The sequence below is a fragment of the Heteronotia binoei genome, chromosome 1, assembly GCF_032191835.1.
Source record: "Heteronotia binoei isolate CCM8104 ecotype False Entrance Well chromosome 1, APGP_CSIRO_Hbin_v1, whole genome shotgun sequence".
NCBI lineage: Eukaryota > Metazoa > Chordata > Lepidosauria > Squamata > Gekkonidae > Heteronotia > Heteronotia binoei.
Window position 1 is genome coordinate 249,546,111 of NC_083223.1, and position 27,004 is coordinate 249,573,114.

The 27,004-nt window shown below is 45.4% G+C and overlaps 1 protein-coding gene across 2 annotated transcripts; it reads left to right on the forward strand.

Moving 5' to 3' along the window:
- The first annotated feature begins 1,142 nt into the window (after nt 1–1,142).
- Nucleotides 1,143–26,925, forward strand: SYVN1 (synoviolin 1). Of its 2 annotated transcripts, none has more exons than XM_060251888.1 (15): nt 1,143–1,314; nt 6,311–6,403; nt 6,884–7,036; nt 8,326–8,374; nt 10,601–10,704; nt 11,624–11,750; nt 12,688–12,787; nt 13,933–13,998; nt 14,639–14,755; nt 15,616–15,779; nt 16,823–16,972; nt 17,680–17,802; nt 19,069–19,255; nt 21,295–21,452; nt 22,299–26,925. In XM_060251888.1, the coding sequence occupies exons 1-15, from the start codon at nt 1,183–1,185 to the stop codon at nt 22,445–22,447; spliced, it is 1,872 nt and encodes a 623-aa protein (XP_060107871.1). In that variant the 5' UTR covers nt 1,143–1,182; the 3' UTR covers nt 22,448–26,925. The 2 variants fall into 2 exon arrangements, with proteins under 2 accessions (XP_060107871.1, XP_060107872.1); XM_060251889.1 differs by having other exon boundaries at nt 17,683–17,802.
- Nucleotides 26,926–27,004: the final 79 nt, after the last annotated feature.

Genomic DNA, 27,004 nt, shown 5'->3' on the forward strand with positions numbered 1-27,004 from the left:
AGCCAAGCCATCCAGGTCAGGTTTTTACAGGCTCCTAAATCTTGTGATTTTCACTTTTGTTAGTTACTGTATGTTTCTGTGTAGCGGATGGTTGTCTGGCTGTGTTCCAGAAACTGCTGCAGAAAAGCGCGCAGAAGAAGCTTTGGGAAAGTATCCTTTACATTGGGTAATAATCTCTCTGGACCAGGTTGCTAAGCGGTAGTTATGTTACATTGCATGTTCAGTGTGAGTGGGGCAAATTTGTTATTTACTGTTCCACCTCACAACAGCCAAGCCACCCCTATTAGTATAGCTTGGTTGATTTCTGTAAGTAGGGATTTGTGTATTAGTGCACCACATAAGCATAGATGCCATTGCGGGGCAGATATTTCTGCATTTTTCAGGAAACGCTGAATTTCCAGCCCTTACAGCTTTAAGGAGAAGTTTGAAAACAGCATGCAATGCATGATGAAATCTTGAAAGCTGGAGAGGCTATGCAGGACTGCCAGGGAGGAGGGGTTTCAGTCCTATGCCTAGTATTGCCCTTCTCTGACTAATAAAAATTGTGTGCTGTCGAATCACAACCAATTCATGGCAATCCTGTGACCATGGGATTTTCAAAGCAAGAGATGAGCAGAGGTGGTTTGTCATTGCCTTCCTCTGCATAACAACCCCACTCTTCCTTGGTGGTCTCCCACCTACCATCCCATCTGCTCAGCTTCCAAGCTGTGATGAGATTCGGCTAGTCAGGGCTGTTCAGGCATTATGATTAGAAGAATCAAAATATGTAGGTGGTTTTTTGTTCGCTTGTTTTAGGTGTTAACATTTGGGTTTTGGTATAGAGCATACAAGTGTTGGAAATGTGCCCACTTAGGATAGACAACTAGGCTATTTTTTTAAGTACCGGTAACTAATTTACAGCAACAAAGCCAGCTTTTGTTAAGTGCTTCTGCCTGGTCACTGTGAGGCAGTTTACCTAGGGCAACTAAGCATGAACTGCACTGTGTCAGGAAAGAGTACATGTACAATAATTAGATTGTTCACCAGACTGCTGAGAATAGCAGTACAGATGCACTGGGCAATTGCAATGCAAATTACATGGCTTTTCCTGTTTTGTAAGTGCTGCCTCAGTCTGTGTCTCTAACCTGACTCTTTGTGTTTTCCCTTCCTCTTGTGCAGGCTACAAGACGCTGGGCTGGGGAGATGTTCCGAACAGCCATCATGATGGCTGCCAGCCTGGCCTTGACCTCTGCAGTAGTGGCTCATGCTTATTACCTGAAGCACCAGTTCTACCCGACTGTGGTGTACCTGACCAAGTCCAGTCCCAGCATGGCGGTGAGTGTGCACGCTTCAGTTGCCAAGGATCAGGGTTTAGTACAGCCTTTGGGGGGGTCTCTTCAGTTTAAAAGATTCCAGGTCCCATTTACAGAAAGCAAAGGACTTTGGAATGCTTCTTACAGTCAGGATAGACAGTATTGAGGTAGGTGGAGCCTATGGTCTGTTTCAGCCATAAGCCAGTGCCTTGTATGGTTATGAAGGGATGGGCATACGGAGAACAGGTTTGCTTGTTCTGGGTTTTAATAATTCCACCTGGTTAACTGAGATTTGACAAACTTATGACACTTCCCTTTTTTCATTATTCTGGATGGCTGCCTATAGCAATTACGAGGAGACTGTATAGTCCTGAAGTTTGCTGGCTTAACATATTTTCAGCATCAGCCGAATACAAGGAGCTGCACTGAACATGCAACTTAAGTGATTTATTGTGCAGCACTGTGTGTGAACACTTCAGTTAAATCTTTTAATATGTTAATTGCTCAGTATGTTGATTTCTATTCTGACTCAGTGGGGAATTAAAATGAGAATGTAGCAGGAATGACTTGCCTTATAACTATGAGTATTCTGCTTATTACCGGAGCATGCACCCATTCCATCTCTTTCAGGGAGTATATCCACTTTATGTCATTTAAAGTTTTATTAAGTTTTAAGCAGAATACATAAAAGAAAATATGCAGAAAAAACATAAGAACATAAGAGAAGCCATGTTGGATCAGGCCAACGGCCCATCAAGTCCAACACTCTGTGTCACACAGTGGCAAAAAATGTTATATACACACATACACTGTGGCTAATAAAAAGGGAATTAAGAAGAAAAAACATGGAGAAAAAGGAAAGAGTGAAAAAAGAAGTAAAGGAAAGAAAGAAGGGAATATGTTTCAACACTCATCTTTGGCTAGTACAACTTAATTCTCTGTTTGTTTTCTCTGAATGTGCATAAATAAAAAGAAACTCTCTTATGTATAATTCTTTTCTTATCTTAATCCTCAGACCCATAGATCATCAGTTCATTTTTTCCCCCATTTCAAGCAAAAAGCCTATGGGGGTTTACAGTTAGCTATAAATGTAGTTGATTTTTTTCTGTAATCAAATAAGTCAATGTATCCATCAGGGAATATATCCACTTTAGAGCATAGGACTCCTTTTTGTCTTACATGTATTCCACCACACACTTAATATATGTGAGCTGTTTAGGGTAATATGCAGATTTCAGAACATTCCCCATGGCATTTCATGTTAATCACAGGCTTTAAGGTCTGCCTTCAACTGGAACAGTATCGATTAATGATTGCCAAATACATAATGGGTGATCAGGTGGCAAGGGGGGGGCTTAGGCAGTTTGCTGAAGAACAGTAGCCCCTTGAAGAAAGGATGGCATCTTGGCAGCTGGAGAAAGATTCTCTTAATGCACAAGCATAATGAGCAGTTCTGCTGGGCCAGTCTTATGATCTGTCTATTACAAAATCCTGTAGTGGTCAGCTAGGTGTCCTGGAAGGTCCATGAGCAGGACCACAGAGGCCAAAGACCCCTTTTGTTGCCCCTCTCCCTCAGCATCTGGTATCCTGATGTATTCTGCCTGAATATTTCAGGTGCTTTGTCCATGTGCTTAAAAATGTGATGCTGGTGCTTAAGAGTTTGTAACCAATTTTCTGGACCTGGGAATTGGTTCAGGAATGTGTGTGTCTTGTCGGGGGAAAGGGTTTTTATTGTGGTTTGTGGATGTGATTATATTTAGTTTGAATGGTGGTGGTAGAACACACATCCTGCTCTAACTGGGGGTTAGCAGACCAAATTTGGCATTCCAAGTTCTTAGCAATGAGCTGTATTTTTAAAAAGTATCTTTTCAAACATCCATGCATATTCAACCTCTTTTATCAATGTGTAGGATGCTGGACTGGGATCTGGGAGGCACGGGTTTGAATCCCTTCTCTGCCACGGAAACTTGCACTGTGACCTTGGTCTAGTCACACTGTCTCTCAGCATAGCCTTACCTCTTAAGGATAAGATAGAGGAGAGAGCAATGTAAACCACTTTGTGTCCCACATGGGGAGAAAGGTGGAGTATAAATGAAGTAAATAATAACTTGCACCAATTAAAAAGTAATGAAGAAGAGGAGCCTTTTATATCCCACTTTTCTGTACTGTGAGCAGTCTCAAAACAACTTAGTCACCTTCCTTTCTCTCCCCACATCAGGAACCTTGTGAGGTAGGTGGGGCTGAGAGAGTTCTGAGAGATCTGTGACTGGTCCACGGTCACCTAGCAGGCTTCATGTGGAAAGTGGGGAATCAAACCTGTTTCTCCAGATTAAGAGTCTGCTGCACTTAACCTCTACACCACTCTGGCTCTTTGTGTTCCTTTTAAGAAAATCTCTCTGCTGCATGTGGGCAAGGTTGCCAATTCATTTCAGAGCATCTGACATCGCCAGACTGTTTTGAAGTTGACTTGGAGGACAGCCCATATTGAAGTGCATTTTTTTCTTCAATTAGCAGCTGATAGTGTTCTCAGAACTCTTGGTGAGTTAGAGTAAGGGGATGTACTGAGAACTTTTTCCAAGGGTTTGTGTGCTCCTCCTGTTCTGTTAACCCAGAAAGGTTCTAAACTATGTGAGAAGGACTCATGCAGTATAAATCAGGGGTGGCCAGCGGTAGCTCTCCAGATTTTTTTTTGCCTACAACTCCCATCAGCCCCAGTTAGCATGGCCAATGGCTGGGGTTGATGGGGGTTGTAGGCAAAAAACATCTGGAGAGCTACCGTTGGCCACCCCTGCAGTACATAGTGCCTTTCCAAGTCAGTGCTGCCCCATTTACTCAGATATATAATGTTGGTGTCAGAAAGAGCTGCACCTCTTGCTTGTTCCATGTGACCTAAAATTTTCAAGTACTGTTGAAGTGCTGTGGGAGTGGTTCATGCTATGGTAATGCCAGAGGGGAGTCCTTAGCCAAAGGGCTTCTCTGTTAAGAGCCTATTGCTGGGAGACAGACCTATCATCCATGAGGTAGACCACATGACAGCTATCTGAGGAGCTGTCCTCTTTTTAGTTTGTTTCTTGTTGAGCAGACTCATTATTTGAGGGAATGTTCCTAAGGAGGTGCAGCCACTAAACATCTTGAATAGCTTGTAAGCAGAACTGGTGAAAATACTTGCATTTTCTACATGTGCAGATGAAAAGTATTTCCTCGTCTGCATCAGCTTATATGGAAACAATACAGGTGGGGTCTTGAGGGAATCCTATGCCATCCTTCCGTCTCCTGGGCCTGCCACTTGCTTGGCAGCTCGCAACTCCCCCTCCCACTCAGCAAGATTTTTTTGGGGTGGGTGAGGGGGAATTTTGCTTGGCCATTATTAGAAAGGGGGTTGGGAATTCTGTATTTTAACTCACCCTGGTCTTTTGCCAAACACCAGTCTTCCAAGATCGATCAGTTCTTGGAGGTTGTTGAGAGGCAACTGAATCTTGTTGGATGTGTGTGAACAAGAGTGACCTCTTTGACATGTAGGCTAATCAAGTTTGTTGAGTGAAATATACATTTGATAGATAGAGACAGAATTGCCACCACCGGCCTGAGAACTCACTCAAAGCACACTCACCTTTGCAGAGTTTGGTGGAGTGGTTAAGTGTATGGACTCTTACCTGGGAGAACTGGGTTTGATTCCTTACTCCTCCACTTGCAGTTGCTGGAATGGCCTTGGGTCAGCCATAGCTCTGGCAGAGGTTGTCCTTGAAAGGGCAACTTCTGTGAGAGCTTTCTCAGCAGCACCTGCCTGACACGGTGTCTGTTGTGGGGGAGGAAGATAAAGAAGATTGTAAGCAGCTCTGAGACTCTGATTCAGATAGAAGGGTGTGATATAAATCTACAGTCTCCTCCTCCACCACCAGCACCCTGAAAGTCCAGCCTCACTGGTGGTATTTTATTCCAGAATCTGTAGAGTTGAGCTGTGTCATTTGCACAGGGAACCCACCCTCTTTCTTGGGCTGTGTGCTGTATACACCCCTGCAATTCAAGCCTTTTCCACCCATCTATTGTGATTAGCCTAAGCCACTCAGAGGAGGGGCAGTTCTACCTCAAGGGGTGTTCCTGGGAGGGTCCCTCTCTCAGGATCCTCCCATGTGACTGGCCCTCATCAAGATTAGGCAGTGAAGCTTGTTTTTTCTTTTATCACTTTCCAGTGCTAAGGAGGGGGACTTTACTGATGAATGTGACCCGTTCACTATTTTACTTTACTTCCACAACTGTTAGATAAGATATGTGCTTTGGTAAGGGCAGTGTGTCAATACTGAAGCAAGCCTCTTGCACAGAAAAGACACAGTGAAGAATCCAAGGTGGGTGTACCTTGGTTCACTGTTCTGTCTCATCACTAACACTGTCCCCCTCCCTGGGTCTGGAGGCAGGGAGTGGCAGATGCTCTCCCCTTTTTTGTCCACTGGCCCACCTTCTGTGCTGCCACCTCAGTGATGGTTTTGACTGGGAGAAGGAAGGGGGTCGGGCAGCAGAGGCTTCCTTGCTTCCTGTCACTGCCATCTTAGTGGTGGTTTTGATGGCTTGGTGGTGGTTGGAGGCTTTTCTGGCTGTCTGTACACCTCCAGCAAGGCTGCCTTAGTGTTGGGCAGGAGAGGGGAAGCTCCTAGGAGAGACTTGTATGTGCAAGCACTGTTCTGTGTTTTGTGGGGTATATATATACTGGGGTTTTTTTGGTGCTTGGAAAGTCAAGCCCTGGATTTTTTTCCATTTTTGCTTGCTTGTTTTATACTGGGCATTCCTGTTATATACTTGGAGGGAACAGTCCTTGGTTGACATACTGTGATAAAAGAATTTAAAATATTTGGGGAGATCCTTTTTTCAACAGTGATGGTATTTACCTTGCAAGAATCTGAACAGTGGATTGTATTCAGTGGAATGGCTTGATATGTCATTAGTGCAGTGTTGTCTGTTTAAAAAGAGTGAGAAACTGCTGGGGTGTTTTTGTTTTTTTTTAAAATTCTTTCTCTGTGTTGCAGGTTCTATACATTCAGGCTTTTGTCCTGGTGTTCCTGTTAGGCAAATTCATGGGCAAAGTATTTTTTGGACAGCTGCGAGCAGCGGAAATGGAGGTGAGCCTGCTGATGAAAGGGAGCAAAACAATAGCCTTGAGAGGAAACTGAAAAGCTTTACATATCATGGAAAGTGGATGCATTTAAGGTCTTGAAGGAACCAAGATCTCTGTGTCCTCCTTTGTGTTCAGAAAGCTTATCTTACACAGTTGCTTCTAATGGCTGTTCTGTGGAATAAAATGGAGCCAGAAGGGTCTTGTAGGAAGCATGTTTTCTTTCATGTGAAAGCAATGAGATGTTAGGACTTGGTACATGCTTCTGTATTATCAGCCAGCCAGCTAGGTTCTTCCCCCCCCCCCCATGTGTCAGTGAACCTAAAGGTGTGGAGGTCTCCCATTCCACTTGCCTACAAAGAGCAACTGTTAGGAAATTGAGAGGAATTTGCTTTTGCACAAAGGCAGTGTGTGCACATGTGCACTCCTTGAAGACGGGAGGATCTGGGACTAGAGAGAGCGCTTTAAATCAATCTTTCTCACACAGCATCTGCTTGAGCGGTCATGGTATGCAGTGACCGAGACCTGCCTTGCCTTCACAGTCTTCAGGGATGACTTCAGCCCCCGCTTTGTGGCCCTTTTCACACTCCTGCTCTTCCTCAAGTGCTTCCACTGGCTGGCAGAAGACCGGGTGGACTTTGTGAGTACGATATGCAAATACACAGAATGACAGCATTCTGGGAAGGCATGCTAAGTATGTGATTTGTGCAAGGTTGGACGGAGAGTACCTTACTGCACAAAGGCAGTGGAATTTGGCATAGTGGGAAATAATTTTACTTTGCTTTAGTGTTCAGAAGTACAATCCGGCTATGCTAATTTTTTCTGTTAAACCTGGAAGTTCTGTAACCTCTCAGTATAGCCTTATAAATAAGTGCAAAGGGAAGCTTAAGCTAAAGTTTAGCACTGAAGGAAATTTGATATAACTTGATATTGGTGGTTTTCAAACTGTTTTCCAAGGAACTCCTAGAGGGGTTCCTCCATGAGACAATCTGTAGTGGTAGACAAGCTTTCCTGAAAACATTTGACCTGCTGCACTCTTCCTTTGCAATCTGCAGGTACCAAGTGTTTTCTAGTATGTGTTTTTGTTTCACGTGACAATTGAATAGTCATGTAAAAGAGCATTTTCTAAGAGTAGGAAGTTTGCAAGTCACTGTTTCAGGCAGAAGTGACACAGTGTGAAGCGAAGTATAGGCTTTTTTTTTGCAGTGAATGGAGCCTGTAAATGTAATTCTGTCAAAATTAGCCCCTACATGAGTGGCCTGGGTTGGTAGTTTTATTTGTTTTTATTCATTTAATTACATATTTTATATCCCACCATTCTTACTTGGACTCAAGAAGGTAGTTACGGTAGTTTCCTTTCTGTCAGCCTGTCTTTCAAACTAAGCCAGTAAGTTAGCTCTGCAATCACAAGGCTACAGAAATATACTCAGTTTCTTATGGTTGGACGCTAACCCTGTTCAGGAAAGGACAAAGCAAAATTATTTAGCACCACCATAATTTTTTAAGTGCAGGACTTTTTTTGTAGCAGGAACTCATTTGTATATGAGGCCACACATCCCTGATGTAGCCAATTCTCCCAAGAGCTTACAGGGCTCTTAGTACAGGGCCTCCTGTAAGCTCTGGGAGGATGGACTACATCAGGGGTGTGTGGCTTAATATGTAGAGGAGTTCCTGCCACAAAAAAGCCCTGTTTAAGCATCAGGAATTCTGCCCGTGAGGCCATGCCTTGTGAATCCTTCTGTCTTCAGTGATCCTTGTTCTTCATGTTTCTGGGCACACGAGAAACATTGATATTTACCCATTACACAGAGGGGCTACATGCAGGGCAACTGTGGCAACTTATTTAGTAGAGATACAAGTGGATTTGGGTGGTAGGTGAGGCAGGTTCCTTCAGCTTCATCTGTTTTTGGGTTTTTTTGCCCCCCACAGATGGAGAGGAGTCCAAACATTTCTTGGCTCTTCCATTTCCGCATTGTCTGTAAGTATGAGTCTTCTCTTGAACTGTCATCTGTAAGCACACTACTCTTCACTTAAGTTTTGCTCTCCAGCATCAGACATGACACACCTTGCTCAGCTTCATATCCTGAACAGTAGCTATGGTGAAGGCTACATGAGTTCTGTGAAAGGATGGAACTTGATTCAGCTTCCTGATTCCCTTGTCACCCTTTTAAAAGCAGTTTTCTAACTGTTGAGCTGTGGAGAGATGTTTGAAGGTATACATTCATTGTCTCAGAAGCCACTGTGGAAGGATGTTTTGGGGGACTAAGGTGGGCTTCCCCATCATTAAACAGGATAGTGGTCTCCTTAGTGCCCACCTGGGTGCTTGTTCTCAGTTCTTGACTGGTGACTGTGTAAGTATTAGACTTAAGACTAGGGAGATGTGGTTTGATAGCCCCACTGAACCTCATGGGATAAAGCAGAGATTAAAGAAGAAAACTAAAATACAAAATGTGCAGCATAAGTGATTATTTGCATAATCTATATAAGTTTCAACTTCTTTTCAAAGTCGGCCTCTCTGGGGGACATATTTGTATAATCTATATAAGTTGCAACCTCTTTTCAAAGTCGGTCTCTCTGGGGGACATACCTCACAGGGTGTCTGTTGTGGGGGAGGAAGATAAAGGAGATTGTGAGTCGCTCTGAGACTCTTGAAATTCGGAGTGGAGGGTGGGATATAAATCCAATATCTTCTTTTTCTTCTTGACAAAGCAGGCAACATTACTGTAATATGCAGAGTAAATGGGGTTCAGGCCAGGTGCCACAGACACATTCTCCTGCTCAACAGTCCAGTGGTTGTTTTCTTAATAGCAAAGGGTGTGGGTTCAAGCCTTCTCTGTGGCCAACCCTCTTAAACAGGGTGCAAGGTGGACTGGTTCCCTTTCCCAGCCAGTGAGAAGGAAGTGGGATAGTGATGAGTTAGTTGCCAGATACCACAAGAACCTGCACAGCCAAAAGATTTCTTAAGTCACATGCTTAGGCTAAGCTCTTAAACTGTTCTTGTGATTTTTCATGAACTTTAAGCCATGTAGGGACTTGGCTTGTAGCAAAGAGCGAAAGGCCTCTAGCCAGGTGTTGTGTGGTGAGGAGGCTTAAAGGTGCTCTAGGCTGAGGGGTAGGAGGCAGAGATCTGAAAGCAGAGCACCCAGAACTAAGTTGCCTAATATATGAAGTATCTGACACATCAGCTTAATACACATTAAAGGTTTAATATTGTCCAGTGGTGTTATGTTTACAGTGAGCCCCTTGTGGGGAGCTTTGAATGAGACAAGACTCATTCTGGTGCTTTCGCATTCATCGGACAGAAGTTAGAGCAGGTTGACTTCTTACTGGGCAGTGATTATGATAGCACGTGCACACTTTGCCTTTTGTCTCCATAACTAAATGGGCCTTCAATTTATTTTTCCAGAGCGAGCTGAAAGACCCTTTGAATGTCCCTGAGGGGGGTGGGCTCTCCTTGTGGGGAATTTGTGGAGTGCAAATTCCTCCTGGGGAGCTTTCTTTTGGCCTCCATCCCCTTCTGGCAGCCCTTCCTTCCCCTGTGTGGGTAACTGTGGGCCTATGGGGAGCTTTGCCAGGCATTTCCAACCAGGTCAGGAAAGGGGGTCAAGCGGCTCATGCATACCTCATCCGAGCTAGTTAAAAAACTGTCAAAGATGCTTTGGCTGCTGTAGAGTGGCAGTTAGTTTGCATGTTGTGGTTTTGCACAGGTGGCGAGATGCTGGTAGAGTAGAGGAAGTGTGCCTCTGGGGTGTCCCCTGTCAGATGCATGGGTGCCATTGTCCTCTCTTTTTAAGCACTCCCCTCCAGCAACTCTACAAAGAGCAGCAGCTGGTCAGGAAGGATGACTTCAGGCAGCAATTTGCATGTGGCCTGTGGCAGCACACAGCCCCACCGGGCCACTGAATGAAGGACTGTACTTCCTCAAGCAGTTTGAAGGAGAGCAGTTCTTCTTGTGAACGTTACCAAGAAATAGCAGTAGAACAGTAGAACAAAACTCTTGAATTACTTATTCTCACTTCCAGAGCTCAAGTGGGAATCCTGGGGTCCCAGATTTGCCTCCTACCTTAACTTTTAACCTTACTCTTCTCTCAGGAAGTGCTTCCTTAAGTGACTTGGAACATAGTGGGCATGGAGGTTGTGAGAAGTGTTGATGTCTTGCTTATTTATGTTCTTAAGCTGGTGATATCCTGCTTTGCCTTTCCAGCTCTAATGCTGCTGTTGGGCATTCTGGATTTTCTGTTTGTCAGCCATGCCTACCACAGTATCCTCACCCGGGGAGCCTCCGTCCAGCTGGTGTTCGGGTTTGAGGTGAGTGGGCATTCTTTTCAAATGCACAAACATAATTATTTGCAAAATTTATATCTTGCTTCTCTGTCCTCACAAGGGTCATCTAGACAACTGACAGATTAACACATAATAAAATCACATTTTAAGATTAACACACCGCCTGCAAAAAGCACACCTTAAAACAATTACAAACAGTGCTAAAGTACAAGGACATAAAAATAAGAACACATTAGGCAGGAAGGAGGGATCATTGAGATGAAACAGAAAAGTCTTCATTCTCACAGTTTGATGGGGGTGATGATATGCTTTTCATTCTAAAGCAGCCTGTCATTGGTGCCCATGGGGTTGAGGAAAGATTTTATTCCCAGGAGTGGTTTTGGGCAGGGTTAGAGTTAAAAATGTTTGCACTTAGACATCAGGTATTTCTTCCCAGCCAATGCAAAAGACCTGGTTTATGTGAATTCTGATTCATCCCCATGGCATCAGTAGTTCTGTGTTCCGAGTGTGTCAAGCAAGAGTTTTCTATATCACATGGCACCCACTTTTGAAAACTGGGCATTTCATAAGCACTTTGTGCTAGGGTCCCCTCTGTTGTTTGAAGAAAAATGTGTTTGGAACTCCTTTCCCCAAAACTTATTATACAGTATCAAATTTCTTAAGTTTTAGGCACCAGGTTAAAAGTTCTCTAACTTTTCCATATGTACATTTAGATGTTAACTTATTTTGGTCTTCTGTTATTTTCAGTTTTATCTCTGATATGGGTTACATGGGGGGTTTGCTTCTGGGAGAGCAGGAGATGGGACTTCTGATCCCACCCTGCTTTGTGTTTTGTTTTGTTTGAGCAGTGAAGTGACAACAGGATCACAGAGAAGCAGGCAGATGGATACTGCATCCTGTTGATTCCTCTTCTTCTCTTCCCCCCCCCCCCCCATCTCTCCAGTATGCCATCCTCATGACAATGGTGCTCACCATCTTCATCAAATACATCCTGCACTCCATTGATCTCCAGAGTGAGAATCCCTGGGACAACAAGGCAGTGTACATGCTTTACACAGAACTCTTCACAGGTAAGGAAGGGTGTCTGCTTCTGTTGGGTCCTTTCTGGAACATTTGAGCCAGTGTTGCTGGCTGGCCTAGTGCAAGAGGCTGCCCTCTGTCCTCATGTACTTGCCTGCCAGCTGCTCCCCTTTCTAAAAAAATGGAAATCAAGTTGGGTTCAGTGAATGGTCTTGGAACACTGCTAATTCTGTGGCTTTTGGACAAGTGTGGACTAGATGGCCAGCCCATATATGAGCACAAGGAGTATGTGCGTTTGTATGTTTCCGATATTGGGGGTGTAGGACTGTGATACTGAAGGGATGTTCCCTTGAGGCTGTTATGGGAGTAAGGAGGGACCACTCCAAGACTACACAGGAGAGGATGCAATATATAAATGCAATTAAATAATAATCTACTAGGTCACTGTAGTTCTGTTTTCTTGATTCCCTTTGCACAGTTTTAAACTTGAAGAGATTGGGTTGTTTTTAGGTTTGGGGTAATCCTGCCTGCATGGTAAGAGACCTAGTTCTTATATAACCATTTTTGTCTAGTGTTAATTGCTTCTGCAGCCTCTGTACTGTGTTTTTCAGTTGTGTGCCTGATGATTTTGCATCATTCTTGCTGTTCTCCTATTTTTGTACAATAGCCAGATGCTAGCTACAGCCCCAGCTTCTCAAGCCATTTTTACCAGCTGCTTTTCTCCTCTTTCTCCCAGGGGCACCTCGAGGAGGTGAGACTGGTGTGGCACAGAGGTGGTGTGTTGAAGCTGTTGCACAGGTGTAGTCTTAGCTTCTGCATCACCTTCTGTTGCCCCTCAGTATTACACTGGCTAAGCGATTATGTTCTGATTTCCCATTGCATCCCAGATTTGTACATGCTTCAAGGCAGCTTCTTCTTGCTTTAATGACAAATAATGGTTTGTGGAAGTGAAAGCAAGGCTAATGCTGCCACCTCATCCTGCTCCAGGTTTCATCAAGGTGTTGCTGTATATGGCCTTCATGACCATCATGATCAAAGTACATACCTTCCCGCTTTTCGCTATTCGGCCCATGTACCTGGCTATGAGGTGAGTGAGTGGTGTGTAGCATGCACCAGTCTGTAATGGTGCATCTGAAAATTCCATCTTGATAATTCTGTCTTCACAGCGTTGTGCTTGCAAACTGTTTTGGCACCTTTAAGACTAACGAAGTTTAATTCAGAGTATAAGCTTTCATGTGCATGCACACTTTATTAGATATCCTACCCAGAATTAACCTTTGTTGGTCTCAGAGGTGTCACTGGACTCACACTTTGTTCTTATGCTTCAGACCAACATGGCTATCCACTTGAATCTGTTTTTTGGGGGGACGTTTCATATTCATAACAAATACTGTTTCTGTCAGTAATGAGGCTGAATTGCCCAGTCATCAATCAATCAATCAATCAATCATTTTATTTATATCCTGCCCTCCCCGCCGAAGCAGGCTCAGGGCGGCTAACAACATTAAATCAGATACAGTAAGTTATACAGTAATGTTTAAAAGCAATAGCTAATTTAGCAGTTTAATTAAAATTCTAAAATTAATAAAATTAACATTCTGGTGCTATTTCAACAGATGGTGAAAGTCATTTAGGCAGTCCCTCTATCTTTTAATCGGTGAAGGCCATCCCAAAGAGGATGGTCTTGCAGGCCCTGCGAAACTGTTCAGAGTCCCGCAGGGCCCGCACTTCTTCCGGGAGCTGGTTCCATAGGTGTGGAGCTACAACAGAGAAGGCCTGCATGCGAGTGCTCTGTAGTTTTGCTTCCTTCGGCCCGGGGATGGTCAGTTGGTTCTTCCCTGCTGACCTCAGTGCTCTTTGGGGTTCATATGGGGAAAGACGGTCCCTCAGGTAGGCAGGTCCTCGGCCATACATGCCAATAGCATGTTTGCATTTGCTTTCCGAAAGAGATTTTTTTTTTTGTAATGGATAAAATAGTCTGACATACCAAAAGATGAATCTAGTGTGAAGAGCGTTGTCGTTTTGTTTAGCTTATGTTAAATGGACATCTTAAAATAAAATTAAGCATTATTAGAATAAACCGATGTATTGGTTAACAATATTTTCCTGAATAATCTTTTGTGTACAAAACTTTGTTGTCTTTTGCTCTTGGGTCACTGCCTCATAATGGTATTATGTGCTAGCACTATAAGGCTTTCAAAACTCTAGAGTGGACTCTTTGTATCTTTCCAGGCAGTTCAAAAAGGCTGTGACAGATGCCATCATGTCTCGCCGGGCCATACGCAACATGAACACCCTGTGAGTATTCACCATTCTGAGAGAGAGCAAGCAGGAGATGGTTCTCCTGGGTGTTTGCAAGGCTCACAGTTTTTTAGCTTCTGGCTCACACATTTTTTCCTTAGCTCAGGAAAAAAAGGCCCCAGAGCAAATTAATTTATGCAGTAGCTCACAACTTTAATGCCAGTAACTCACAAAGCAGAATTTTTGCTCATAAGACTCCACAGCTCGTGATATTGCTCATGATCAGTGTTCCCTCTAAGCTGAGTTAGTGTGAGCTAGCTCACAGATTTTTAGCCTCCAGCTCACACATTTTTGCCTTAGCTCAGGAAAAATGGCCACAGAACACAATAATTTATGCAGCAGCTCACAACTTCAATGCCAGTAGCTCACAAAGTAGAATTTTTGCTCACAAGACTCTGCAGCTTAGAGGGAACATGGGTCATGACCGCTGAATAATTTTGACCACCTAGGTGAGAGTCAATAGATAAACCAAGAAGATGGAGTTACATCCACAACAAAGCATTTGGGTGCTATAGAACTGTTTACTGCCACAACAGATATTGATGATTGCAGAATGGAACAGTTGGTTACAAATGTGTACATCTCAGGATGCAAGACAGGCCATTATAGTAGGTTCTGCAATCCTTTTCTCTCTCAGATACCCTGATGCCACCCCAGAAGAGCTGCAGGCCATGGACAATGTGTGTATTATCTGTCGGGAGGAGATGGTGACAGGTGCCAAGCGCCTGCCTTGCAACCACATATTCCACACTAGGTGAGGAAAAGCCTCTGTGTGATAGTAAATTTGCTGACACAGCTGTCTTGTGTAACTTAACGTATGGGATCAATGTATAGTAAGTCAGACCATCTAGCCCCATATTGTCTGTTAAATTGGCAGGCCAGTGGTCTTTCCCAGCTCTGTTACCTGATATTCTATAAAATTCTAAATTCTATAAAAGAAGGTAACAGGCATTCTAGGCACATGCTTTTCCTCTGAAGCATGTTCCTTTCTCACAGTCAAACCGGAGAACCTTGTTTGAGCCTGTCTAGCAGGCGAGGGTGGGCTCTGGGAGGCACAAACACATATACTGGAGTGATCTTGGCTGTCTGTGTTAGACAGCCAGAGTATGCCCTCTCCACAGACACTGTCCTTTCTCCCAACAATAGAGGTAGGCTCTTGCACTGAGTGTTGGAGTTGCCCAATCTGAGTCTGGCATGACTGCAGAGTCAAGCCTCTACCCCCAATGTCTTAGAGGTTTAGTATGACTTCAGGAATATCCCCCACCCTTCTCCGAACTGCAGGAAATCACAGGCTCTTGCTGAAATGGAACAATAAGCCTTTTGAGGTCTATTCTATCAAGCACAAATCCTTGGCTGTTGTCCACTTCGTGTTAGTGTGCACAGAGTGCGATAGGGAAACGGGGTGCCTGTATAGCATCCTAAGCTCCTGTAATGGAGTGTGGGAGAAAAACGGAATAATCCCCCCAAAAAAACACGTGAATCGCAGTTGATTCACTAGCAGCAAGGGGAGGGGATTGAGGGGGCAGCATGTGCCTGGGCATACACATGCTGTGGTGATGGTGGTTACAGCAGGGGTCTCTCGCTCTAACACAGGCTGCCTCTCCCCTTCTACAGCTGCCTGCGGTCATGGTTCCAGCGCCAGCAGACCTGCCCCACATGCCGGATGGATGTCCTCCGTGCCTCCCTTCCGACTCAGTCTCAGACACCTCCTGAGCAGCAGGAGGCAGGGCAGCAGCCACCGGCTCACCAGACCCCGCTGATTCCTCAGCCGCCCAATTGTGAGTCTGACTTGTGAGCTTGCTATGCCCAGCCTTACAAACTGCTTCCCGGCAATTGTCTTTAGAAGAAGAAGATAGAAGATATTGGATTTATATCCCGCCCTCCACTCCGAAGAGTCTCAGAGCGGCTCACAATCTCCTTTACCTTCCTCCCCCACAACAGACACCCTGTGAGGTGGGTGGGGCTGGAGAGGGCTCTCACAGCAGCTGCCCTTTCAGGGACAACCTCTGCCAGAGCTATGGCTGACCCAAGGCCATGCTAGCAGGTGCAAGTGGAGGAGTGGGGAATCAAACCCGGTTCTCCCAGATAAGAGTCTGCACCCTTAACCACTACACCAAACTGGCTCTTTACATAACTGCTCTGAAGAATAGCTGGGATTCCAAGATGACTGGCTTCTAAAAAAATCACAGTGATGCTGCATGAATCAAAAAAATCTTTCCAGCCTCGTCGTGTATCCATTTCAGTATCATAAAGCGGCTGTGGGCAACTGTAGGTCATGGACAAAACATCCCAATATTTCCATGGCAAACTGGCTGTACTAGGGGCAGGTAGCCTTTTTGCCTCAGGTGAAAAGCACATCTACCTAAGGAGATGCTAATGTCCGAAATGAAAGGAGTTGAGAGAAGTTAGGATTATACTTGGATAAACGCTGGGAAGAAGCAGAGCCCCAGTGACATTGCCGTGGGTGTGGCTTACAGATGAATGGATCCAGAAGGTGGCAGGAACAGGCATAAAATGTCGCCGCCATGAGCACTTTGGGGGCTTATTTTGGTTACAGGGAACTGGCCTATCAGCCAAGCAAAATTATGTGGTTTGCTTCTCTTCAGCGCAGCTAGAGATTGCCTATCCTGGGCTATACTATATGATTGCAGATTAAAAGTTTTCTCCAAAAAATATTTTATAAATAGTGTTAAATTGGCTTGATTCTCTTAAAATGTTGGTGATTCCTTTGAGGCAGATTCCAGATTGTTGTAATAGGCCAGGCAGCAGAGAACCATTTATACATCTTTCTTACGCACTACTCTCTCCTTCCTTCTTGTAGTTCCTCAAGGCATCCTGCCTCCATTTCCACCTGGGATGTTTCCTTTGTGGCCCCCCATGGGCCCATTTCCTCCAGTTCCTGGTGCCCAGCCACCCAACAATGCAGACAGTGCTTCAACTGCTCCTTCCACATCAGGGACGCAGACAGCAGGTGAGATGCACTACAACTGAAGTGCTGTTTTTTCCAGCTGAAAATGACTTCCAAAGTGACTTGCAGCCCAGGGTTCCAATAAGAACAAATGTGCACAGCTGTTGAAGGATGGGGATGGTGGTTTATGGTCAGCATGAGGTGCAAGGCACGTAGACAGCTCTTTCTCTCTAAGGACTGGAGAAGAGAAAGGACAGTCTCTAGAAATGGGTTGTGCTCCCTTCCCTGGACTGAGAGGGAAGCACAGTTTGATGTGTATTGGGAGGAGCAGAGCACAGCCTCTGTTCATTCATTGTGTGCCATTCACTGTGTGTGACTAGAGCCAGTCACTGCCTCACAGCCTGGCCTACCTCAGTACTATTCTTATAGACAGATAAAAAACTTGATGCTACGTATAGTTCCTTAGAGGAATGGCTGCATTAAAGTGTTGGAGAAAACCAGATTGTTAATATCTATAGAACTGATGGGGACACTGCTTTTCCAAGGCACTAAACTCTTCTTCAGGTGACTCTGGTGCTCAGTTTGAATGAAAGTTTGATGTGTAACTTGTCCATGAGTATGAGTGTAACTTGTCCATTCTGACACAGGTTCACAGGAAGTGTGTGCTAGAGCAGATGCCAACAGCCTCTGAGTTGATTGTCCGCATAGTGCAGCATTAAATGGAAGAGTGTAAGTTAGCTTTGAGCTTCCATTTTTATCATCTTTCTCAGCAGGCACTTCACGGCCCAGTGGAAGTTCAGCATCTGGATCAGACTCCACTGCCCCTTCAGGAAGAGTGCCAGGTTTCCCCTTCCCTCCACCTTGGATGGGGATGCCTTTCCCTCCTCTCTTTGGTGAGTGTTGGAAGCTGAACAGCCGCTGCTAATGAGTATGTGGGAATATACTGTTCTAGCTGGCTGTTAAATTGCCAGGAGATGCAGGTGAGTGAGGCATCGCTAAGTTGGGCAGGCAAAGACAGTGTGACACAGTTGATATAGTGTTGTTTTGGGGGCATAAGAACCTTGTGTTTAAATCCCCTGCTGAGCCATGAAGACCATAGGATAGTGTGGAACAAGTCGTTATGCATTAGGCAGACGTGTTCAGTGTCTGGAAATATTTGAGGCGATGGAAGGTTCTCCTGAACCCCTCTAGGGAAACTTTCCTGGTTTCTCCCCCCACCCCCGGCTGTCACATCTCTGGCCTCAAAGTATATACGAAGCTGTGGCTCTTTCACACGTGTGGCTCTAAAAGCTTAGTATGATGGTGTGGAGTTGGAGCAGCTGTGAAAGTATTTTGGCAGAATGAAGAGAAGTGCACAATCTGAATGGTGAAGGGAGCCTTTCTGCTAGTCAGGCCCCCCCCCCATGAAAAATGATGGTTCTTCAGGGAGATGATGATGATGATGATGATATTGGATTTATATCTTGTCCTCCACTCTGAATTTCATTGTTTCAGAGTGACTCACGATTTCCTTTATCTTTCTCCCCCACAACAGACCCTGTGAGGTAGGTGGAACTGAGAGAGCTCTCCCAGAAGCTGTCCTTTCAAGGGCAGCTCTGCGAGAGCTGTGACTAACTCAAGACCATTTTAGCAGCTGCAGGTGGAGGAATGGGGAATCAAACCCAGTTCTCTCAGATAAGAGTCTGCACACTTAACCACTATACCAAACTGGCTCTCCAGTTAAAAGTGAAAAATGATGGCTTTGGCATATAGATACCTAATGGGTAGGCAGCTTGGCCCTCCAGCCTATTTGAATTTGGCACCCCAATCTAAGGGCTTCAACATCTTTGTATGCATATATCGGGTGGCCAACGGTAGCTCTCCAGATGTTTTTTGCCTACAACTCCCATCAGCCCCAGCCAGCATGGCCAATGGCTGGGGCTGATGGGAATTGTAAGCAAAAAACATCTGGAGAGCTACCGTGGCCACCCTTGGCATATATTTTGAAGCAGGATGTCTTAACACCTTGTAATGGCACAGTAGGAGTGGCTACTCTTTTGACAGTTGTGCTGTATTCCTTTCTATGTTGTCCTCAACGGCTTTCACTGTAACCAGTAGCTGCCTCCTTGTCATGCTGGTCTCACACATTGTTCCCTCTTCTCATCCCACCCCCCTTGCAGGTTTCCCTCCTATGCCAGTTCCACCCTCTGGGTTTGCAGGACTAACTGAGGAAGAGCTGCGAGCCATGGAAGGCCATGAACGGCAGCACTTGGAAGCCCGGCTCCAGTGCCTGCAGAACATTCACACGCTCCTCGATGCAGCCATGTTGCAGATCAACCAGTACCTCACAGTACTGGCCACTATTGGGTAACTTGGCTGGTTCTTTCCTCTGCATGCATGTCTGTCAGGTGGGGCAAAGCAAATTTAACAAATGCACTCTGCAACTGCTGTAAGCAGAATACTTTACAGTAGCCCTTAGTTTCTTGGCGAGACAGCTTGGTAGTTGAGTGCTGCTCAGTTTGAGTGATTGCCTTATTTGAATATTAGTGAGGATTTCCCCCCAGCTTGGATTGGCCAGCATCCATGGTTGACTGGGGGTGGAATGTGGGGTGGGGGCATCTTGCCCTCCAAGTATGTGGCTTTTGGCTTCTAGAGGATCATATGGAGTAGTTCCAAGGAAAATGACTGTCTCCCAATTCACCTACTTCCTTAACCCTTTCTTACAGGAATGTCCCCTGTTTGCACTCACTCCCTATGAGAAGGGCTGTTTTCATTCTGCAGAAAAGCCACAATATTATTTATTTATTTATTTATTACTTTGCATTTATATCCCGCCCTCTCCGCAAGCGGACTCAGGGCGGCTTACAGTATCATAAAAACAATAATTCCATAAAACATATAAAACCATAATACATTTATCAGTTTAAAACTATTACGCTATCTCGATCCGGTCTGGCGGTATTGGGTTCTGACTATGACCACCAGCTTCTGTAGGATGTCCGGTGGCAGCTCATTTTCAGTGAACCAGAAATGCCTGTCTAAACAGTTCGGTCTTACAGGCCCTGCGGAACGCCGACAGATCCCGCAGGGCCCTTATAGCTTCTGGGAGGGTGTTCCAGAGTTCTGGTGCTGCCACCGAGAAGGCCCTAGATCTTGTTGCACATAGCCTGGCTTCTTTTGGGCCAGGGGCAGACAGCAGATTTTTTGTCCCTGATCGCAGTGCTCTCTGGGGGATATATGGGGAAAGGCGGTCCCGTAGATAGGCAGGTCCCTGACCATAAAGGGCTTTAAAGGTTAATACCAACACCTTGAAGCGAACTCGGAACACAACAGGCAACCAGTGCAGCTCTCTCAGCACTGGCTGAATGTGCCCCCGTCGTGGTAGCCCCATTAACAGCCGTGCCGCAGTGTTCTGCACTAGTTGTAGTCTCCGGGTTAGCGTCAGGGGTAGCCCCATGTAGAGAGCATTACAGTGATCTATTCTTGAGGTGACCGTAGCATGGATTACCGTCGCTAGGTCGCTGCGGTCCAGGTAGGGGGCCAGCTGCCGTGCTTGCCGAAGATGGAAAAAGGCAGATCTAACAGTGGCTGCCACCTGAGCCTCCATTGTAAGGGAGGACTCAAGGAGCACGCCTAAGCTCTTGACCTTGGGGACCGGTATTAGTGGCACCCCGTCAAGGGCCGGCAGCTGGATCTCTCTCCCCGGACCGCCCCGACCCAGGTAGAGAACCTCCGTCTTCGTCGGATTCAATTTCAGCCGACTCAGTCTGAGCCAAGAGGCCACGGCTTGTAATGCCAGGTCTAGATTTTCCAGGGTACAGTCAGACTGGCCACCCATCATTAGGTAGAGCTGGGTGTCATCCGCATATTGATGGCAACCCAGTCCATACCTCCTGACAATCTGGGCAAGGGGGCACATATAGATATTAAATAACATCGGGGATAGGACCGCTCCCTGCGGCACCCCGCAACTAAGGGAGTGCCTCTGGGATGCTCCCTCCCCAAGACTGAGCTTCCTAAGAAGTAGTTTTTGAGAGAGAGAGAGAATATCTAGCTTTTGTTTCCAAAGAGAGGCTTGAATGGCCAATACTTGGTGAAATCTAAGAGGCTGAGTAAAAATTTCCAAGCTCTGAGCCACACTTGGCTTTGTTTAATGGGTGTAGCAGTTGTTTCTTACTTTCAGCCTCAGTTTTTCAGGTCTGACCTAGATGCTGCAACCATTGTTCCCTTTTTTTCCCCTAGTTCAGTTTTTCAGTAAGTCTGTCGTTCCCCATCTGTAAAATGGGAATGGAAATAGCAAAACAAGTTGGTGCCCGAACACAGTTGGAGAAAGTTGTTGGTGGGGTTGGGACGGTTCAAATGTTTGTCTATGTCCATCCTACTGGATTTGTCTCTGTCTTGCACAGGACACCCCACTCTGCACCATCACCAAGTGCTCCGGCCACTTCAGCATCCCCTCAGGAGACTGCCAGCGCAGAACCCAGCACCAGCAAACCCACCACTTTCCAGGCTGCTGACAGCACCACTTCAGCAGCAGTGGTCCCAGATTCCTCAAGCCAAGCAGGTGGGCAACCAGGGTGGATCCCTTCATTGTAAAATATTGCTTCACTGGGCACCATGCAACACCCCCAGTTTTGCATCTTTAAGATCTCCTAATTCACTTTTCGCTTCTTAAAACCAAGCTATGCTGCAGCTTCTAACCTTGATGGGTGCCTGTGTGCTTCAGGTGGTCTTCTGGATAGCATGCACTGATAGTAGTGGAAAAGAGCAAGAGTCCAGTAGCACCTTAAAGACTAACAAAATTTGTGGCAGGGTAGGAGTAGTCGTGAGTCACTGTTCACTTCTTCAGATGCATTGACAGTGTCAAGGAAGGCAGACCTTGCTTTGTAGTAGAGGGATCAGACTCCTCGAAAGAAGCTCCCAGGGGCTAGAAACATTGTTGAAATATTTGATGCCTGTGAAGCTGCTCAGTTGTGCTTGATTTCGAGCTGCCACCGCTGCTACTATTAACTCACCGCTGGCAGATGCTAACAGTATTTTGTGGATTGACAGAAGCCACACAGCTCTCTAGTCTGCATATAGATGCAACAAGATGAGACTGGGGAGAGCTCTGTGGCTAAGGTGATCAGAGCAAACCTCCAGAAAGTCTTAAGAGAAGGACTGGCAGTCTTAAGAGAAGGAACTGGTTTGATCGATGAACAGAGGAAATCCATTTCGGGAATAGGGAAGCTATGGATAAGGTGGGTGGGGCTGACAGTAGATGAGAATATGCTGAGTAGAAGAAGCAAGAAACTGCAGGTTAGAGAAGGCAGGCATTAAGAACAGATCATTTTGAATTTCGGGGTGGTAGCTTAATGCCGAAGAGCATTTTCTTTCGTTTGACTGACTACTGTTGTTCCCCCTTCCCCAGCTCCATCCCCAGTGGCAGGCGCTGAGGGCTACACAGCTCCAACTGGTCCTGAGCAGGATGACGAGCCCTCTCCTCTGGAGGAGCCTGATACAGCTGAGCTGCGCAGGCGTCGCCTTCAAAAACTGGAACTGCCCTCCTCCTCCCATTGACATCTCTCCTGCCCCTTTCCGGCGAGCCTTGCTCTGTGCCTCAGTTAACAGTCTGACTGATTTCACCCATCCCCCACACCTCCAGGAAACATGGGAGGAGAGCAGAGGGGGGGGGAAATGAGGACTGGACAGCTCAACTGCACCACCAAGTGCCGACACGAGTTCGCTGGGAATGCCGTTCGGCAGGGATGGGTGTGTGGCGGCAGCAGTTCTGCCTCGATGTTCTAATTCTGAAGGGGGGGGGGTAAATCACCCATCCCTCCATACTGACTGGCCCTGATCCAGTTACTCTCACCAGTGCGGTAATGTTTCTTGCTTACAAAGTCTTTTTTGGTATCTAGTTATCAGCCAGACAGACTCATAGTTGCAAGATTCATAGTTGCAAGGGCAGCTCGCTTAGCTTGGGGAAGACCTTCCTTGGGTTATCCCCTAAACAATGTGGGAGCTGCCAGCTAAGGGACCTTCCCCATCAGGAAGGGAGCTGTTAGTTTCGCCTACAAATAATCTCTCTCTTCCCACCCACTCCCCATCCCACCCCAGTTGGGACTTCCAGCTTTCTAGTTTTGTAGTGGTTTTGTGTGGACTCCTCCTTTTCCTGGGAGGAAAGCAGCAGTGGTAAATGGGAGCTGACTGGGATGTGTATGCTTTGCCACCTGTAGGTGGAGGTAAAATGCAGGAGGCCTTCTCAGGATAGCTGAGAGCAGAACCACAGCTGTTTCCCGAAGTCCTTGCTCCCATCTGAAATCCACCTGCCTGTGGTAGGAGCCAAAGTTGCACAGCAGGAGCTTGGAATCGCACCCTGCAGGGGGGTTGAATTGTGTATCTGGGCTGGCATTGAAACTGCAGAGACAGGGAGAGATCTTCCTGCTCCAGGCTGCATCTGACAGAATTGTAAACTTGGGCGTACCCTCCTTATTTTCACAGAATTGTGGGGTGGCTTTTCAGTGCAGTAAACTTGTGACTTGAATACATTTTTTCTCCTTGTGCTTCCTTATTTGGTTTAAAAAAATCATCCCCAACAATTAAGGCAAGCCATAGTTAGCTGTATGGTGTTCCCCAAGGAGGCTTGGGAAGTGATGTGTGATCTTGGAGGCGTCTGCCTTGCCCCGCCAAATTTCTTTCCTGGTTGCAGATGAGTCAGGGCTGATGGGGACTTTGCTGATGTAACCCTAGGAGCTTCATGGTGATGGCGGTCAAGAGAAGCCCAGTAAAACTGAGTATAGTGGGACTCTGGTATGTAGTTCTCTAGAATCAAGCTCTGAGTTTCTGATTAGCACTCCTCCCCCTCCCCCAAGGAACTTCTTTATAATTTGGATCTGCTGCTGCTCTGTGCACAGGCTTTTCAACCCAGCCTCCAACACAGCAAAACTCATGCAAAAGCTGTTGCAGGCAGTACATGTCTTCCTTTGGCTTCTGAAGAAGGTGCTGGGAAACTGAATCTGATTATATTGCTTATGTTGGTCCAACATTTTGGTCACAATGTTCCCTTTTATCTTTCTGGTGTAGTTTGCTTGTATTTCCACCCATTAATGGTGTATATAGAAAATGCTTAGGATCCAAAGACTGTGTTTGTGTGGAGGGAGGACTTCTGGGCTTTCAATGGGGCTTCTGCAGGAGACAAACCAGGCTCATTGACAAACTGCTCCCAAGACTTGGAAAAGAGCTGCTGTGACAGTACAAGGAAACCTACAGATATGCAGGAACTGCCACAGAAGCCCCAGTGCATGTTCAGAAGTATTTGCTGTCAGTGTGCACGTGTCTCCTGGAGCCATGGTTATGCGTGTGATGCACTGAAGTCTCTGAAATTTTAAATGGCTGTAAGTGTTTACGGCAGGAATTGGGACACATCCGGCATGAGGAGGGGCTTTGAGTCCTGGAGCCAACAGTGTTCTCTGACTGGGTTTCCACAATATGAGTGGGTGAGGTTGTTTGACCCACTTGTGCGGGGTCCCTATATATATGCTTGGTAGGGGGAAATATTCTGTACTGTTACTTCTGGAGGGGAGGGGTGCCTATCCTATACTGTCTTCCCCATGTCCCTGTGGTGTTTCAGGAAATTGGAACTTTGTTCCATTTTGGGTACACCTGCTCTATAGCTGAAGTTCTCGAGGACAGACCCAGCCTGGTTTTCAAGATAGGTTTGCCACCTTTATATATATATAAAAAAAAAAAGCTCCAGGACTTTTTTCTGAGGAAAGGTAGTAGTTTTAAGAGTGGTTAGTGAACTCTCAAACACAGTATTAAAATTGGCTTTTTGACAAGAGTAATGTACACCTCCTTTACTTCCTGGCAGTCACTTTGTTTCTTGGAGTGAAAAAGTAGCCTAGCTTTTTTGTTCTTGCATTTGCAAGGAGCATGGCCAGGGATTGTTCAAAGTATTGATTCAAATAAAAGACTTTGGTCAAGGCTTCTCATTACTTAGGCTTCCTCGGTAGTGAATAGAAGGGCTTCAGTTTGGACACAGTGGCTCTTTTTGCCCACTTACCTGCAGTAAGGGTGAATATATATACGTAGCATTTTTGGGACAAGAAGCAGTTGGCAGTCCCACAGCCAGTCTGTCTCTGAAGCAAAGCTGGTTTTTAAAGAATGCAATATGTAACTGACTAAGGCCAGGTGTTTCTGCAAGCACAAGGCTCCAGTAAGGAATGTGCAGAGCAATCACAAAGTCCATTCCCCCCCAATCTCAAACCATCCACCAAACTGTAAACTTCCCTCTGATAAGTGACATGCAAATCTTTTTGTACTTGGCAAGTGCATGTGGCGAACAATTAGCTGTTACTAAAAGCTCTTCAGAGAGCTTTTAAGTTTGGCAGCTAAAACCCTTGTAGTTCAAGTACCAAGGTGGTGTGTGTCTTTACCAAAAAAATTATATATTTGTAAAATATACCTAAATGAGTACATATCAGGAAACTGCAGCTGACACTGAGTGAGCTTGGCTTAATAGGGGTGCAATGCAAGTGTGTGTGGTGGTGGAAGGCAGGAGGCTTGACCAAGATGAGTAGTTTATTTTAAAAAATTGTCTCTGCCTGCTCTCTGTGTTCACCAATCCTGGATCCTGCCATTCAGATCTCATGAGGTTGCCCAAGGACCTCTTTTACCCTCTTCTCCAAATCCTGTTACTCAGCATTTGATTCCAACATGGAGGGTGGGGTGGGGGGTCAGTATCTCCTACCTCTTGGAGAGCAGACAAAATGGGCTCTTCTGCTGTACAAAATTACTGTGGGCCAGGAATGTAACTTGAATCCACCAAGTGGCTTTTTTCACTGGAGAGCAGCAGGAGGAGGAGGCACTTTGGACTGAGAAGAAGGATCTTATAGGAAAGTGATGAGGCAGAACAAGGCTCAGATGGCCCCCATTTCATATTATTTTGGAGCAAGGGAGCGGGCTACTTTGCTCTTGGAAGTGCAGTGTAATTGACCTAGGGGTATCTTTGCTAAGTCTTGAGGGGCAAACTTTAAATGAGGGGAGAGCAAAATACTGATCAATGAGAGGGCATGTGTAGACTTATGGTAGTTTTTACAGACCAAAAGGGGGAGGAAACTGAATGAAAACTCAGTGCAGAGGAGGAGAGAGATGTGACTGGGGTGGGTGGGTTTCTAGTGGATTTTCCCCATAGCAGTGGCAAACAGTCAGTCACTGAGGGTTTCATTGAAATTAGAAGAGGTCTTTTTCACAGGGAGACTTTGGAAGGGCTACTAGGTTGCTTGGAATGACCACATGTGCACCTGTGTTTCCTCCTCTTCCACCCCACTAAAGACTTTTTGAGTTTATGCATTTTTCTTCTGAAACCTAAGTGGCCTTCACTCCTCCAAAGGAGCACGATTAAAAGTGGTCCCTTTTAGAACTGGCTGATCCTTTCTCATCCTTCTGCCTGCAGCATTTCGTACTTTTTTTTTCATTGCATGTCCCTTGGAAAATTAATTTACATTCTGGCTCATTAGTGAAAGGAAATTGTGGCAATAAAGGAGGCAAGAACGTGACCCCAGACTACTGTCTTTTTGGATTTTTCTCTTGACAAATCTCTTTGGCATAGAAAAAGATCTGTGTTGTAAAAAAGGCTGTTTTGCACATAGGAGGTGCCAGGTTAAAATTTTTGGTTATAGGTCAAACCTACAAATGGTCTTTTTTTTTTTAAATGAAAAAAAAATACTGATTTGAACTTTTACCAGCAGGACACATGGAACTGTTCTGGGGAGAGTTCTGTTTCCTGTCTTCAGACTTCTCATGTCACAGATGCTTGGCACAAGGTTTTGTTAAATACCAGCACTATTCTGTTTTTGAGTAAAAAGAGCTGATTGGAAAGCTGAAAGCCCACAGCAAAACAATGTTTGACCTCTATCCTTGCAGCTTTTTTTCAGCTGTGTTACATATGGAGGTGAAGGAAGTTTGGATAACTATTTAATTTTTGTAAATACTGTATAATTTTAATAGCTTGAATTGTGTATATACACAGCAAATAAACTTGCATTGAATACTGAGTTGGGTGACTAAGCTATACTTCCTTTTTAAAAAAAATGTTTTGTCTTACAAGGTTACAAATATTCAACATACTACTTA